The 17,038-nt window shown below is 39.2% G+C and overlaps 1 protein-coding gene across 1 annotated transcript; it reads right to left on the bottom strand.

Annotated features, from left to right (window-relative positions):
• Nucleotides 1–1,576: 1,576 nt before the first annotated feature.
• Nucleotides 1,577–15,899, bottom strand: LOC139716459 (putative lipid scramblase CLPTM1). The gene is made up of 14 exons (XM_071628005.1): nucleotides 15,816–15,899; nucleotides 14,117–14,335; nucleotides 12,827–12,985; nucleotides 11,923–12,040; nucleotides 10,554–10,639; nucleotides 9,841–9,961; nucleotides 8,791–8,890; nucleotides 7,946–8,087; nucleotides 7,151–7,244; nucleotides 6,342–6,532; nucleotides 5,113–5,208; nucleotides 3,939–4,074; nucleotides 2,590–2,757; nucleotides 1,577–2,020 (listed from the first exon to the last, which is right to left on the bottom strand). Exons 1-14 carry the CDS (start codon nucleotides 15,897–15,899, stop codon nucleotides 1,815–1,817), a joined length of 1,920 nt encoding a protein of 639 aa, XP_071484106.1. The 3' UTR covers nucleotides 1,577–1,814.
• Nucleotides 15,900–17,038: the final 1,139 nt, after the last annotated feature.

Genomic DNA, 17,038 nt, shown 5'->3' with positions numbered 1-17,038 from the left:
GTATGAGTGCACAGAAAGGCATTGTACTTGCTAAAGCCTTGCAACAGAGATTCGAAGCGCAAATTTTATATGCTACGCAAGACTAACGCTCAAGTGCATGAGGCCAAAATACCCTCACTCGAACAGGGCTTACGCTCGACCCAGGGGAGGGGGATATCACACTGGGATTTCTGTGGGATCATTTCAGTGGATTGACAAAAGTCAGTTATATAATCACCTACATGGGCTCTCTAATCTTGTCACATATACAACTACAAGAAACCGACCACGACACAAGTCGAGACTCTGTATCAGTACTGATAAGTGTGCCTCCGAACGAACTCTACACAACATCAGTCACGGATCTCTGGGGAGAATTGAAAGGTCGCTGCCACGATAATTTCAATCCTTTGAAGAAGAAGCACCACAAAATTCTTTTGCCTACAGTAAATTTTTGTTTTTACTGAGATATGAACAGGATAACTGTCACAATACAAGGTGGGGGGAGGGGAAAGGGTCACTTTTCCAAGGCAATTGATAATGGGACACGTGGAGAGAAAAATGACCTGCCGGTGAGTAAAAGTATTTGATGCCCAAACACAGCACATAGGCTCATTACAAACAACCTTGGTATGAAGGCGAGGCACTACGTAAGCATATCGCAGAAATTTACAATGAGTGCCTGATTATTGAGTATACAAGTGGCAGAAAATGATGTCCTCAGACCCAGTCTCCTTTCTATACACATGTACATAGGTACGATATTTGTACTAAAACAGCAACATATTTTGACAATTTGACCAATCGGACAGTGACATGTTCATGTTTTCTTGCCTTTACGATGTAATTTGGTCAGAGTATAGAAAAATGGGAAGATGACACCGTTACCAAATTTCATCAGGGTCTGTACTCCTCTAATGTGTAAAAATGATTCAAATCTTTCTAGACCATTGCAGGAGACACCTTGTCTGTAATTCTGCATTACTATGCACAAGCTCCGACGAGAGAACTAGTCGACCGTTCGCTACTGAGAAATGCATCAATAACATTGGCATTAAAACGTATCAGAGGCATGGGGTGCAGATTGAATTTTAGATGTGAAATGGGGTTTTTATCGTCAATCACTCCATCTATCCCATACCAATCATTTGCTCACTCGCTCTTGATCAGATTACAAGTGTAAGGAGGCAGCAATGCACACATGGAATAATGATAGTCACGCCAGGATGCTGCAGAGTAGGTTTTTTGGTGGCAAATTCTCAACACACACTCTTACACTCTTCTCATATGACAAATCATCTTTCAAACAAATCATCACATACCACATATTACAATACAGATTACATCTATGGATATAAAGACACCTTGACATCACCAATGCTGACTTACACAATTATGTCACTGTCGGGGGAGGGAGTGGAATTGTAATATCTATCATGATTACTCAGCCAAAATATCCACGCTTGACTCATTTGCACTCAAAAAATTCTCCCCTTTGCATTTCAGCATACAAGTGCCCAATAACTGCAATGCATTGCAGAAAAGCGAGGCACCAACAAAACACAAAAGGGGGGGCGGAGGAACTTCCCCATCCCCCCCAAAAAAAACCTCTTTTATGATCACAACACAAATTCATTACCCTTCCCCCAACCCCGAAAAACAAACAAATAAACAACACATCAAAAGCATCCCTGCAAAAATCACCAAAAACAACAATAAAACAATCAACGAAGCATTCCCAAATCATGTGCTGGTCACTCCCTTCAGGGAACGATTAAATATTCACAGCACCATAAAAAAACACGTTGTGAAGATGTCTGGATTATTGGGTAAGCTCAATCGTCCTTTTTCTCCTGACTAGATTTGACGGCCGCCTGTTCTTGCGAGCCTTCTGCGGCCTCTACGGCGGGCACGGCGCCCCCATTGGTGGCAGGCTGATCGGCGCTTTCGTGCATCTCACCGGTGGTGCCAAACTCATTCATTCGCTTGTAATCCGTCGGGTAAATGTAGCGCTGATACAAGAAAATTAGAAAGATGACGTCTGCGTGGAGGAAAGAAAAAGGAGAGAGGTAGAGGATCAAAATCTTGTCAAAATAACCCAACATCATGCAAACATGGACAATGCCGACTCAAAAATTTGGCAACACAATATTTTTCACTCTAACTAAAATCAAGTTAGGATTACAATGAACATGGTATACAAGTGCAGGCAACACACTGGTGCCTGATCAGTGCCTATGCATAAGCTCAGACTTTCATATTCATTCAAAAGCTAGGACACTCTAAGCTATGTGACAGCAAAATGCAGAAAGTGGACAGTGCTGCTTACAAATTAGATACACAGAACGGATGGAAAGAACTTATGCCATTTTGAGTTCAACGGCAAAACTACACCACGACGTTATCATGTATTCTTGCTAGTGATACTCCAGAACACTTATGACCTTGTGCTACCAATTGTTGAGCTTGATATGGAAATCACAACTACATTTCTTTCACCCATTCTCAGGATGAGCTAGTCAATTGGTATTACACATCCTCGGGTTCTTGATAAGATTGCTGTGGTTCGGGGAAGAAAGAAATAACCATTTGCTGCTTTGTTGCACTCACCATCTCTTAGACAGCCTATACGATAGAGCGTCGGCATCTTGATGACGAACGCGAATATGTCATCGATGAAGGTGTTGAGTGCCTTGTAGGTCAGCATTCGCCACGGTAGATGGGCCACTGACTTGAGTTTGTAGTTGATGAAGAGCTGCGGAGTCATCATGATGAATCCTACCAGTGGAAAGAGAGTGGAACAGGTTCAACATTATTAATTAATGTAATTAATTCATGCATTAAAGGTATTGTTTACCATTGGGAGCAGTGATTTAAAAAATGTTCGAGTTATCACATTTGATGCACATGTTTAGGTCAGTTGTATCACAAAACATTGTAACCATACAAAAATTTTGCAATAAAGGCTAAAATATACAGAGATATCACTATATTTCTCCGTAAAGCATAACTGTAGACAGTTAAGTCTAGAAACAATTTTATTGTAACTATTGTTCACATTTTGCATATATATTTAACAATACTTAACATTGACTATAATGATCAAAATTTTTACATTGGTTGTTTCTATCCCTAACCCACATTTTAAAACTATTTTGAAGCATGAAAGCTGTGTTCTTGTTTCATCTGTTTTTGTTTCATCTGGTAAAAAGGACCTTTAATATGGAGCAGAATCTGTCTGAAGTGTCGCGTGTGCAGCACTGGAAAGCCAACATTCTATACCAGGTAATCTTCAACTACTATACTACTAAACCCTTAGTTCTTATTAGGCATCCTATTATCAGCAGCAGGCTTTAAAAAAAAAAGAAGTTCCTTCACTTTGTGTAGAATCTGTCTCATCATGTTGTAACATATCAAAGCTTGAAAGAGATCTCCACACTTTGTAAATTACTTTTGTCACAACTGAATATACAAAATGTACCAGCCCTGAAACCACTAATCATCTCATGCTTTCACATAAACATAGAAAAACATTCATACTACACTTTGAAGGCAGGTCCGTCATGTCATATATATCACTTGAAAAAGGCCATGTATACTGTATACTGTTGAACAGTAAATTAACTGACATAAGAAAATAGGACATAGCCAATGTTGCGGGTGAAAATACTAATACTAATAATAACAATAATAACAGCCATATTGGACTGGGTAATTTTTTAAATATGCAGTGGAACATATCCACCTACACTGTACTTGTCAGTCTCAATTCAATGAATATGATGATTCAAATTCTATAAAGATTACACCCGCCCCACTGCAGGGGTTTTCCCGACCCAAGAAAGCTCTTGTGAATGCTGGGCCTACAATGCCAGCCATCAAAATGCAAAAACAACAACCTGCAGATGACCGGGCCCCTCGGGAGCTCTGATCTCTAACTCTCTCAATCTCTTTCTCACCGAATGTTAGCAGGAATCCGTAGAGCATGTTAAGCACAAAGGAGTACCAGCCCTTGTGCTCCTGGTATAGGAGTGAGTAGATCGCATAGCAGACAAGCAGTGGGTAGAGAAGCCACGACAGATACTTGAAGGCCATCTGAGGAGAGAGGTAAGAGGGTAATAATAATAATGATGATGATGATGATGATGATGATGATGATGATGATGATGATGATGATAATAATAATAATAATAAAAATAAAAATAATAATAATAATAATAATAATAATAATAATAATAATAATAATAACAATAATCATAATAATAATAATAATAATAATAATAATAATAATAATAATGATAATAATAATAATAATAACAATAACAATAATAGCAATAATAATAATAATCTAGAAGATTTTCTATGCACTTCACATAACTTCAGTCTTACAAATATCAGAAAACAGGACAAGTTTTCATTAAGTTTTCGACAAGTTTACAAATTGTTTGGTGCCTGTTTCAGCGCTAAGTCTGTTTGGCAATGAGAAATTTTGTTCACCCAGTCACAAACCTATGTTTTGTTTTATGTGACTTTTTGCTGTTGTTGTTGTTTTTTTTCTCTCTTTCGAGAAAAAAAAATGTAAAGTAGCGCATGACATAACCAGGTTTATGTAATGAAATGGTTCTGTAATACAGTATGATTTTCAAACATTTCAAACAAACAAGCCTCAGTATAACGGTGATGATGGTTATGATGATGATGGACGATGATGACAAAGAAAACAAAAGTCAGTTTTCAAGATGCATGCTTAGCGATGGCAAACAAAATACTGCATGGGAATCAAGAAGTCAACCAACATTTAGGAAGACTTCAGCAATACACTGGTACTTGAAAGCTATTTTGTGTGATGGGATAGGATAGAAGGAAACATCCCCAGTTACACCGACAACATAATTCAGACAAGTACAAGTCTCCAAAGGTTGCACAGAACTGAGCAACCTGCCAATCTAATGGGTACAAGACCATGTGATCTCCAGCAAACATACTTCATGACTGTATGGGCAATTTTGTATAAAGCTTAACCACAAAGCTTTTCAAGTTGCTCTGACCATTACCTGTCCAGATTAAAAAAACAAAAACAAACAAACTTATAGCCGCTACAGACAAACTGTGTGGTATTTCAGGCCAACTCACCTTATCATACTCCTTTGTGCTTGACTCTGTGTAGGACTCCTTGTCGGCAAAAGTGAGCTTCGGTATTATACCAAGTATCATGCTCTCTCTGTCGAACTGAAAACAAAATGTCACAAAGAGATTGCAGGATGACCAAAACTATTTACAATCTCTCCAACCTCTGTGAAACACACACAGCACTCTGACATGACAATCATTTTGCTTGCAAAGAAAAGCATTCATCCAAGAGCATGGCAAATGAAGAAGAGTCAATTAATATGAATTATCAGCCCTCTTTACACTTGATAATTTTCATCTTTAAATGAAATTAACTGGGTAGTAGAGAGCCTACAAACCATTCTACATACCAAATCTTCATGTATATTTTTATGACGCACACATTTCCAGCATCACACATGAAAGCCAGACACTCAGAGATGCAACAAGAAGAAATCTAATTACCTATGTTTCATACACAATGAGACTGCATATGACGTGGCATACTGACAACTTACAGAAAGGGAGATTTTGTGGCAAATGCTTAAAGATGGTCGATCATCATCCCTAATGGTACGTACACTCCCGAACGACCGATGTTTGTGCATGCAATTGCACAATGCCAGACTAACGTGTGGGACAATGCTGCCACTGAGACACGTGTGTGTGTGTGTGTGTGTGCGTGTGTGTGTACGCATCATACACAAACATTGTGACGGCGAGCTGCGGTGATTGGAGGAGAGAGGCCAGAAGACGCGTGGCTCTTTTGGCCTCTCTTCATGCGCATGCGCACTGAGAGTGTGCGTCCATTCGGAAGCTCTCGTGGCTTGCTCGGACAGCCATTTTGGGTTAGGAGATTTGTAGCACAGAGCTCTTGTAGTCTAGCGTGTTGTTCGCAGACCCATTGAGCCAGCGCTATTCTCATTCGGGGTCACTACATTTGATACAGAATGGGGGAGGCAGTGTGTTGCGTTCGTCTCCGTGCCGCACAAACCACTCGCCATGATTGAGTGCCTTTAACATCTTCCTATTTATCTTGATTTCTCACATTGACTGTCCTGACCCCCATAATAATAAGAGAGGTCCAATGATCTTACCTACTTCCAAATCAATCAGGCTCACCTAGGTAAGATGACCAAGGGGCCATACTTAGTATGTGAGTGGTACATGAGAGTGTCAAGCAAGCATACATATGTATGTGTGTGTGTCTATATCTGAGACATACTTAATGAGTGGTGCATGACCTCACTGACCTTGAGGGTCGTGACCTTTGTGATCTTCCAGCAGTCGATGAGGAGGCCGATGAAGACGCTGACCTTCACCACGAAGTTCGTCTCGTTGTCCAGAATATAGAGCAAGACCACGAGGGACTGGAACACGCCAAAGAAGACGGAGCGTACCGACAGGCCGGCCAGCGACTTACGACTGTTCCAGAACTGGATGTCTGGGGCACAAAAATGAATGAAATGCAGGCACAGTTATTTTCTATGATGAAGCATCAAATCATTGTTCATGAGGACAGTGAGACATTCAAAAACAAATGCAAAAGAAGGCATGTGCACTGTCAAGAAGTCGTGTGAAGAGATTTCATCACTGGCTCTCAGTGAAATGTACACGTTAAGGGCGGATGGTGTTGGAAACTTGGATCGCAGGGATAAGTGTATGATAAACACATTCTGTGGCTGTAAACACTTATTGGCCCAGAAAATGAATATATTAATTAACTTAATAAAATTGACTTGGTATGGTTTTTTCAAAGACAATCTTAGAAAGCTTTTCCTCTACTCAATCTTGGTAAAAAAAAAAAGATAAAAAGTGAGTCACAGTAACAATCACAATGATTTAAAGCTTGTTTTTTTCTTCTTCTTTTTTACAGTAACTTTATTGCTACCCACTGGTTTGATGGTCAAAAACGGAAATGAACATGAGGATCACTGCTTGCAATTAAAAAGATCATTCAGACACACAGCTGTACTTTTAAACATGTGCACGTCACATTAGTCCTACACAGGCAATTTGATTCTTCCTATGAAGGAAAAGGAGGAAGGCAAACTGTACTTACCATTCTTGAATGCCAGGAATTCGAAGACACTGTGCACGATGGAAACAACGAATGTTAATCCCAAGAGGTATGGGTTAGTCTCTAGGATGGCTCTCTGGAAGAAAAAGACAACAAAATAAAATAAAAACAAACATGAGACACATTCTTACCGATCATATCAGAATCAGTATGTATGATGACTTCTATGTGTCAACTCATACTTCTGGTTTCACAAACTCAGCATATTTCAGGGTGTGGACATTCTCTCATTCTGTGTGGTATGATACATGCATAAATAGCAAAAAGAGGGAAGAGTCTTCAGCATATTATGTTGGTGTGACTTTAAACTCTTGCAATTTATGTAATGACTATCAAATGCATGACTGACAGTCAAAAACACAAGGTTCAATTTCCTAGACCGAGTGTGGAGAATTAATAGCTCAAAATATCTACTTTCACAATGCACTGATCTCTCAGGTACAGTACAGCTTCTAATCTTGCTACAATGCCTACTGGATATTTGAATATGTACAAAAAGCATGCATCACACATACATTATCACTCTATAGACAACATGTGCTCTGCGTGTTCACATTAAGATTGACATCGCATTTTCCCCGACAGTATTCCTTGAGATGAATGCAGCAGCATTTCAACCTTGCAACAGGCAGCTCCTGAACCTACACATAGATATCATCAATAAATTGATCAGCACATTCTGGTATGCAAATCTCTCTAAAGCTCTTCCCAAGGCAATGATGGCGTCACAACAACGCTCAAAATCTTCATATCGTGAGTAGGCTATCATATTCTTACCTTCAGTCCGTCTTCCTCCTCATCATCGTTGCCTTGTTCTTCTCCAAGCAGCATCGTCCACTGGTTCCTCATCGTCTGGGCCGCGTAGAACTGGAGCTTAAACAGGCCCATGGGGGTGTACGTCAATCTCAGGGGAAGCGTTCTGTCGCAAACAAAAGGGAGTCAGGTTGGCGAGTTATCATATTATTCTGAAGTACTGCTGTTCGTCTGTTGATCATCTTTTTCCAAGCCAAGCAAAAACTAACACTTGTAGAATTTCACTCTGAAGCGAGTCATTTCAAAATTTCTGGCATAGGTGCAAAACTGACCCCCCCCCCCCCCCCCTTAAAACTTTCTGAAAGCTACGATCATATATCAGCTGTATGGTGTCTGTTTGAGAAAGTACGTGAAATAAAATCATATTTCTGTAGCATTCCTTATTGTTGGAAAATTACATTCAAACTCTGATCTGAAGTTCTCCAATAGTATGATCAGATAATCAAACTTTGTACAACTCGCCACTTCATACTCACAGAACCATTTTTCTGCATTACCCAGCACCATTGCCATGATATACATTAACCCTCTCAAAAGTCAACAACATGATAACAAAAGAACAAGAAGAAAATTAGGACCTTTTAATTGTCAAGACTTACACGATTTGTCGACCTCTGCAACGTCAACTATTGGGGTTTACCCTACTGCGAAAAAGGGATGACATGAATGATACATACAGCTTGCATTACTTTGGCTGTTGCACTAGACGAATATAAAACCACTGGATTGAGGACAATGCCCGTCAGCTTACATGTCATTGACTTAACTACCACAGACTGGTTGGAGTAGTTGTCTTGACGACTACTTACGGTGTGGTATCATTGATGGGCTGGTATTCACTGTTGAGATTCCAGTAGTCATTGATGAAGATGATTGGATAGTAATCTCCGGAAGGATGAAACTTGACCACTGGAAAACAAAATACAGCATCACACCATGAATGAATAATGTCTTCCACATACTAAAGGCCACCGCACACTACACGATCCGACTGGTCTTAAAGTCTTAAGCCAAGCTGGGTCTTAAGACCAGTCGTACGACCGGACACCGCACACTATACGACCCGACTGTAAAGCGCACGCAGTGCGCACTGCGTGCGTTTGCATTTTGCTGCATTGTGAATGGCTGAAAGCTCACGACTGGTCGTAGAGATTCAACATGTCAAATCTCTACGACTAGCGCTAAGACCCAGTCGTACGACTAGAAAATGGCAAGACTGTGACGTCACACTTCTAGTCTTAAGGTCTTAAGACCGGTGAATCGGGGTAAAATCGTGTAGTGTGTGGCGGGCTTTAGTCTCACGTTAGTCTCCTCATAATCCCTCCATATGAGTCTGTAAATGATATTGTTCATTAGTTTTGAAAAACATATAGGTGTGGCTGCCATTCACATTTTTAAAAATTGTAGCTTCTCAACAAATTGCCCTTCATCAACATAAATACACATCAGTCATTCAGTGTTTTTAGTAACAGCCATGATAAAAATTTATTGCCATACATACTTGAGTGTGAAAGCTTGACCAAAAGAATCATTAATTTGAATAAACAAAGACTTTGCTCTAAAAATTCTTGTACAGACATTGTAACTTGGTACACAGTTGTGGTGGCCAAGAGTTCTCGACTTTAAAGAGAGAACTTTTACTAGGAAAACATTCAAATCAAAGCACCACATCAGCAGGGAGATTGGGCAAAATGAAGACTTATGATAATTTGAATTCGACATGATGTCATTCAACATAGTTTGGAAGGTAATGTAAAGCTTTCACACTTCCAATGCACATGTGTACACTATGACATGAACACAGTCTCTGGGTATCTTACAGATACTTGGCACAAGAAGTGGCTTGGATAGGTTCTTACTCTTGTCAAGGGGTTGGGGGACGCTGCCAGACTTCCACGGGGAGTGATCGTGGACTAGGGCTATCGTCAGGTTTGGATGCCAGTGGGACAGGATCTCGATTGGTCCTTCCTCCTCGGCCCTCTGCCGATACAAAAAGAGATCCACAGCATATTGAACCAAAAACCCCACTTTCCGCATCATAATAATTCTCTGGTGGAGCCATACCTCGTATTTGTACAATGTAAGCATGATTCTTCTACTAAAGTGCGCTTCATTGAGCAATGCAAGAAAATTCCTGAGGGGCACACAATTACAATCTCTGGACCAAATTAACACAGTACAGAGTGCCACAGACTTGGACAGTGTGTACACTACAATGGGGTTATTTTGTGCTAAATGGCACTCAAATCACACTAACAGTTAAATGGCAATTTGAAGACAATTGTCTATGTGACAGAGCCAACTAAACTTTATGCTATGAATTACTAGTGTTTATAACCAAACGGTCTGATTATTGGAAAAAAAAAAACTTTATCACAAAGATCACGCCAAATAAGAGTAAAAAAAAACAGTCTGCAGATATCAGACAAAACAAACATGAATGTTTGTGCTGATTTTTGAAACTCATTATTAAAAATCAATATCAATTCAGAGTCATATCTCTTTCTTGAGGTTTGGGCAATATATACACAAGTTCTCACTGTCAATTATACATAGGATGTCCGTTTCTTACCTTAATTACTTCTGGGTCAGCCTCTGTTTCCCCTGTTAACAGATTTTTGGTTTTCTGGAAGCGTCTCTTTTTGAATTTGTTTATTCCTGCACATAAGCACATTTAAAAAAAGAAAGAGAAATTGTGAGACATTCAGTAATGCCATTTCAAACATTAAAGGGACTGTATAGCACTGGTTGAGGTGAGGATTCAGGTTTATAACATTCCTACATTGTACACGGTTGTAAGTGAGATAATGAGAAACCTCTTATGAAATATGAAAGAGCATGTAATTTTAAGAAGGATTCAACATTCATTTGATGAAAATTGGTTTTCAAATCGCTGTGATATCCAAAAAAGTGATAATAACAAAAGGCGACAGGCCACGCCTTTTATTAGGATCTCTTTGTTTAACATTGTTTTTGGATATCTCAGCCATTTCAAAACCGATTTTCATCAAATAAACTTTTGATTCCCTTAGAATTGCATGCTCTTTGACATCTCATAGAGTGGTTTCTGAATATCTCGCAAAACATTAAAAGCTAAATTCCCACCTCAACCAGAACTGTACAGTCCCTTTAAATCACAGCGTGTTTGACACACCACTCTCTAAGGAAGCAGCTTGTCATGAATCTGTATTGAAACTGTATAAATTTCTCAGAACTTTACACACATACATATTGTCTAATAATGTATGTTTGTGTCTCTACATAGTTGCACAGTTTTGATTACCATACATTATGTATAGTATATAATCCATTTTAGTTGAAATGTTCGTGAATAGACTGAAGTGCATCATGTAATTTAAAAAAAAAAAAAAAACTGATGATGAAATAAACTCTCAAACATCCCCACTTGATACAAGCCGTATCATCTTATTATCAAATCACACTGTTGGCATCAAACATGGAATTTTATTCACTAACAACTTTTTCTTCCATTAGGTGGCTTACCTCCTCAATAATGGCATACAAGCCAACTTCAGGACCTCCTAACATTCAGACTTCTGATATCTTCTACTTCCTGGTACTCACACCACCATCTTCACCTTCTAGACCCGCACTTCTTAACCTTTTTTTGACCCAACACCCACCTTGGCTCTAACAAATTTTTTTGAGACCCAGCTACATGTGTAGATTGAATACAAATCTTTTTATTTTTACACGGTGGCCCACTCATTGAAACGCACTATTCTAGACCACAGTGGGTGGGCCCATCATTTTAAACTTTATTACTTGACAACAATGACAATACTGCCAACAGATACATATCTGAATATCAGTCCACACCCTATGAGTAATTACTGAGTCAAGCAATCATCAGATTTGAATTCACCTGCTCTTGAGAACCCAAATACTGCTGATGAGCTCCAAAATTTCACATGACTTACTTTTGCTCATTGAGACGGTATACTTTTTGGTGTATTTCCCCCTCTGTCTCGGGTCTGGCGAGTAGCCAGACTTTGTGAAGAATATATGCATGTAGATGGATGCGTTGTTCATTATACTCTGGAAAGGGTGGGAAAAAAGTGAGAGACACACATTTCCACATGGCAATACCACTGTGACAGCACTCAGATGCAAAGCGTGCTGGGGTTCCACCACAACATACTCACGATCATTGTACACTGCTCACTGGAATGCTTCAATTTTCTCACAGAATCACTTTAATCTGCCAGAAGTGCATGGCCCTTTATTTACATTTTGACCAAGTCCATTGGTCTTGACCACTGAACCTCACAGATTGGTCTCTAATCCTCTCTCCAACGTGGAAATATTTCCCAATTTGTTTTTATCTACATCGTTAAAATAAAATAACTGGACTTTCCTATGGGTTAAATGTATGTGGTCAGAAAATGTTTATGACATGAAATTACTTTTCTACTGCTTGTAACACTGCAGCATTTCCATCACGGCGTGAAAATTTGAATTGTAAAAGAATTCAACATTGTGGCCCTTTATTGCAAATCAATGCAAGAAATCTCACTCAAATGTGGCTTTCTTTTTAAAAAGAAAGAAAGATTAAAATGGAAATCTTTTCATATCTCCTTGCTATATGGCCAGAGTTGATTGGAGCATACATATGTAGTATGCAACATTTTGATATCAAGTGGCAGGTTAAAAGAAATCCATGAATTCTGAAAGCACTTTGATATCAAGAGATATCAAGAAGTCTTCTGAGGACATCTCAAAGACTTAAATACACAAATGATGCAAATTAAAATGAAATATCAAATCCTCACAAGACATCAATTCTGCCATTCAACTTGATCCTCAAAATTTCACGGCACTAACCTCTGTCGCTTCCACATCCCCCTCTATCTCAAAGGTGCCGTCCCCATTGGGTCCGCCTGTCCAGTCCCCATACTCCAAGTCCTCTAGCTCCCAGAACAGTTGCTGGGTGTTGTTGAAGTCTGTAAAGATCTCATCCTCTGAGATGTACACTCTCAGGTCCTGTATAGATTAAAACACAAAACAAATAAATTAACACAAAAATTACAGTGAAATTGTTTGAGAACAAAACATCTGCATTTATGGTTTGTCAATAGCTCATTTATAAACCTAGCATTTGTTCTTTTTTGTTTTTCTTATTGGTCTCTATTATGGCCGTGAATGTGTATTTGATCAAAATAGAACAAGGATAATAGAATGATTTTAACACCAAGCATATGAAATTTATTCAAACCATTTAATCACATGAGAAACATATAAGATGTATTATGAATATAACAGTTATCATTTTCATTTTCTGCAACAATCATTACAAATTAGTTTTGTTTGATGTTATTTGTAATTTGTCACGCATATGTTGTACTTTAAACAATTGATATCTGTGTGTATCTCTTGTATGTAACCCCGGTGGAGGGCACATTTCCACATTCGCATTTTTGACAATAAAACATTCAATTCAATATTCAAACTTAATCTGTTAACCTCCTTTCACTTAAAGAGACTTTCCTCCTCCTTTCCCCACTGAGTGATCTTGCTGGTATTCAAGGAGTGCAACAGTTACTACGTATCAGCTGGAAATAATGGTGCTATTCAGTCAGATTTGATGTGCTGGTAGTTGAATGACTCGGATGTTCGAGTTGCGGGCTTGTTCAATGTTTGCCAGCTGCATGCACAGTTGAGGTCACAAGATTCCCATCATGACACATGGCAAACAGATGTAAGTCTCTGTGTGTTCAAGGCTTCATTTTTGTCTCAAGTTATCTTTCCAGATCACATGAATCATTGTCTGCATGTTGAGATGTTTTAAAATTAAAAACAATTGATGACCACATTATGTTAGTTTAAAAACAGCATAGTTATCTTATAGGTTGTACTATAATGTGAGTCATCACTTTAGGCCAGAATTACAATATTCTCCTTCAAAAGACTAAAAAATAATTTGTAAAGGGAGGGGGTTAGTGTAAATGAGGTATCTTAGGGATATTGCATACATATGAAGTCAAACCAAAAACAGTATCCTAAACATATGCAGTAATGATTCAAAGCTGCTGATGGGATGATAAATCTTGACTTTTTGAAAATTTGCTGTGAAAATTTGCTGTGAAAATTGCCAGGGGACATGGCTGAACCTACCATCACGGTACCCGTAGGGAAGAGATTGGTGCCCGGCTTCCAAGATGAGGTGGAGACCCCGCCAGCCCCTGTAGAGTTGTCTGCTGGAGTGCTGGACTTGCCCCGGAAGAAGCTCATCACCATGTAAATGACGAACATGCGGAACGCCATCCCCTTGATCGTCTGCCACATGTTGGGCTGTTGTGCCTGCTGTTGCTGCTGCTCACCATTGGCGGCAACCTGCAACACACACACACACACACACACACACAAATGTGGCATTGTTGGAAGCAAAAGAATATTTTGAGAATGCACATACAATGTTGTAAAAGAAACACAAATTTCACGCCACTATAAGTAAGTTTTGTATTTTACCAGCAAAAGGCTTACTTTTATAATATACGTTTTTTTAATACGATATGTTCACTTGTTAATTTCCACATTAATCCCATGTACAATAGTCTTGAAAAGACGTTTTTCTACGAGTTCATATCCATCCCTCACGTTCATTCTCTGGCTTTCGATGCAACCTTTGTTTGGCACTTTGTGCATTGGCGATATGAATACGCACGAGAGTCGCAATGATTTTAGCCTTTGAACAAGGCCCTTTCGCTGCGTGCTGCGCTGTCGCGAGCGAAAGGGTTCGAGTGAAACACGCCCACACCAGCAGAGAGCGATTGGGTGCCACGCTCATGTACGCTTCGCGTTGGGGCTGGTCGCAGTTACTTAAAATGTTATCTTACATCACAGAGGAATGCACCACTGCATATCCTTGTGACAGGTATGTTTAACACAACTTGTTCAAGAATAATTACACTGTAAAGGGCCTAATGTAATAAACATAAAAACAAGATGGGTAATAAGACTTATAAATATGTTTTAGTTAGCATCCAATATCAACAAAGCTACCACTTTTTGCTGCTTGCTCTTGCATAAAATGATGACCGACCTAAATTTATAATTTTCTGTGCGCTCAATTAACCAGTCGCTGGAGATCTGGACACTCATGCAGCTTCTCAATGCTTATTTGTGAAAATATTTGGACTGTTTTTCACTCGTTCTCAGCGAGAAAAAGTTGTGATATTGGCATGATTTCAAAGCTAAATTTCTCGAGATTGAAATATCATTTCGCCATGAAATTTTAAATAAATTTGTCTTAAATTTAATGACATAGACCCTAATTCTCTTTCATATGAAATTGTTCATAATCGACTTTTCAAAGAATTTCAAAAGTAAGAAAAACACTCCAGACACCCTACTCATTCTACTGTAAATTTACTGCTATGCTATCCACCTCCGCATCTGATAAGACTTTTTGTCTTTGCACACAGTAAAGACGCACTCGAGGGGATCAATACCACGATATAGCCGCATAACCACATGACAATGCAAACTGAGTCAGTTTCAACACGCTGCAACACGTTGTCTACACACAAACTGGCAATTGCAATCAATCACTATTCGTGTCCATTGACTGGGTATGACCACACGCGTACACGTCCTGCTCAGTACAATACGTACAGTCAGTAGTGCAGTGCCCATTCAACACTGACTGTCACGCAGCAGCAGCTAGCAGTGCAGTGTCAGCGTGATGAGTGAAGTAACTAGTGTACGGTGACTTTTTCAACCGTAAATACCACATTTGAGAAATCTCTAAATTGCAACTATCCGCACCAGACACATGGCAACAATCATGAGACGTTCATCTTATAAAACTTACCTCTCCATTTTGTGGCGCAACTGCATTTCCCGAACCCTGACTAGAATCAGGCGATTGCCTTTGCACTGCACTGGTGGACGCCATATTTGCTCGAGTTATATGATTCGCTTGTTACCCCATTGACAGATTGCACTGGGCATTTATGCAGTTCTGAGTTGACAAAGGAGCATCGAAAATTTAAATGCCATTTCACCGCTAACATGTCGCTATTTGCATGTTAGCATGACTGTCACACCGCGTACCGTGAGTCGTCCTCATATTTTGTGAGAGAGGTCAGACACGACAAATTATGTGACCTGCATCCCTCGAATTAAATTGATTGATAATTTACTGTTCCCATTAATGAAGAGAGCCATATAGTTCCACACTATTGTGTTATTTCTATCACCAGGGACAATAAGAGCACGTCGTGCAAACTCGAGCAGGTCCACTAATAAAGAGTGAAAAAAAAAAGTGAGAATGCATCACGTGAAAATTAATTGAGATTGAATGATAAAACGTCTTGAATTATCATCTTTATTGGCAGTGTGAAAATCAAGGAAAAGTTCTGTATGCTTCCACGTGATTGTCGGAAGTGGACACACAGATACTCTTTCACACCTACTTGTATTCCCCATGCACTTCAAGAAATTAGCATTCCACCAAAAATGGTTGTACATACTTATAAATAAGTTAACAATAATACCATTTATAAGAACGCTCGGAGTACGGTATAGGGATAACTTTATGCCTTTCAGTCTATTTGAGCTACTTTAGAAGAGACATTTAATTGTCATAAAACACTATAGGTACCAACATAGGGAAGTGATTTGCAAGCCAGGAACCTTATAGCTTTTCCGCCTTTAAAGGGTATCTACAGAGGCATAAAATAGCTGTTTAATGGCTGTATAGGACAAAGTCCTTTCCGAAACTGAACTCGTGAGTCCGAAGTGACAAGTTTGAATGAATACATGTACCAGATTTTACCTTTATACGTCTATCCTTCACTGATATCATATCATATCACTGTTCGTTGAATCCTTGAACCGCACGCAATGACAACATCATTATTATGCGATCCCGAAAGAGTAGAAATTCTATAGTTCGCATGGAGGTCAACTATCCTCATATTTTACAAAACGTCCATAGAGTACAAGCCGTGTGATCATACCTTTTAGATTTTTTTTATCGGAATTGCAATATTTTCTGTCAAGTAAGTGTAGGCTGCTTAGGTAATAGTTTAT

The sequence above is a fragment of the Diadema antillarum genome, unplaced genomic scaffold, assembly GCF_040938485.1.
Source record: "Diadema antillarum isolate AM-2024a unplaced genomic scaffold, OU_Dant_1.0 scf00000065, whole genome shotgun sequence".
NCBI classification, from domain to species: domain Eukaryota; kingdom Metazoa; phylum Echinodermata; class Echinoidea; order Diadematoida; family Diadematidae; genus Diadema; species Diadema antillarum.
This window is presented reverse-complemented; position numbering and strand designations above follow the sequence as displayed.

Bases quoted from the DNA above. Each gene is read 5' to 3' on its own strand.
- LOC139716459 (XM_071628005.1), bottom strand. From the start codon at position 15,899: ATGGCGTCCACCAGTGCAGTGCAAAGGCAATCGCCTGATTCTAGTCAG. The intron at 12,986-14,116 runs GTAGGTTCAGCC...TAATCTATACAG, and splicing joins TCCCTACGGGTACCGTGATG to GACCTGAGAGTGTACATCTC. The intron at 8,088-8,790 runs GTAAGTAGTCGT...TGTTTGCGACAG, and splicing joins CCCATCAATGATACCACACC to AACGCTTCCCCTGAGATTGA.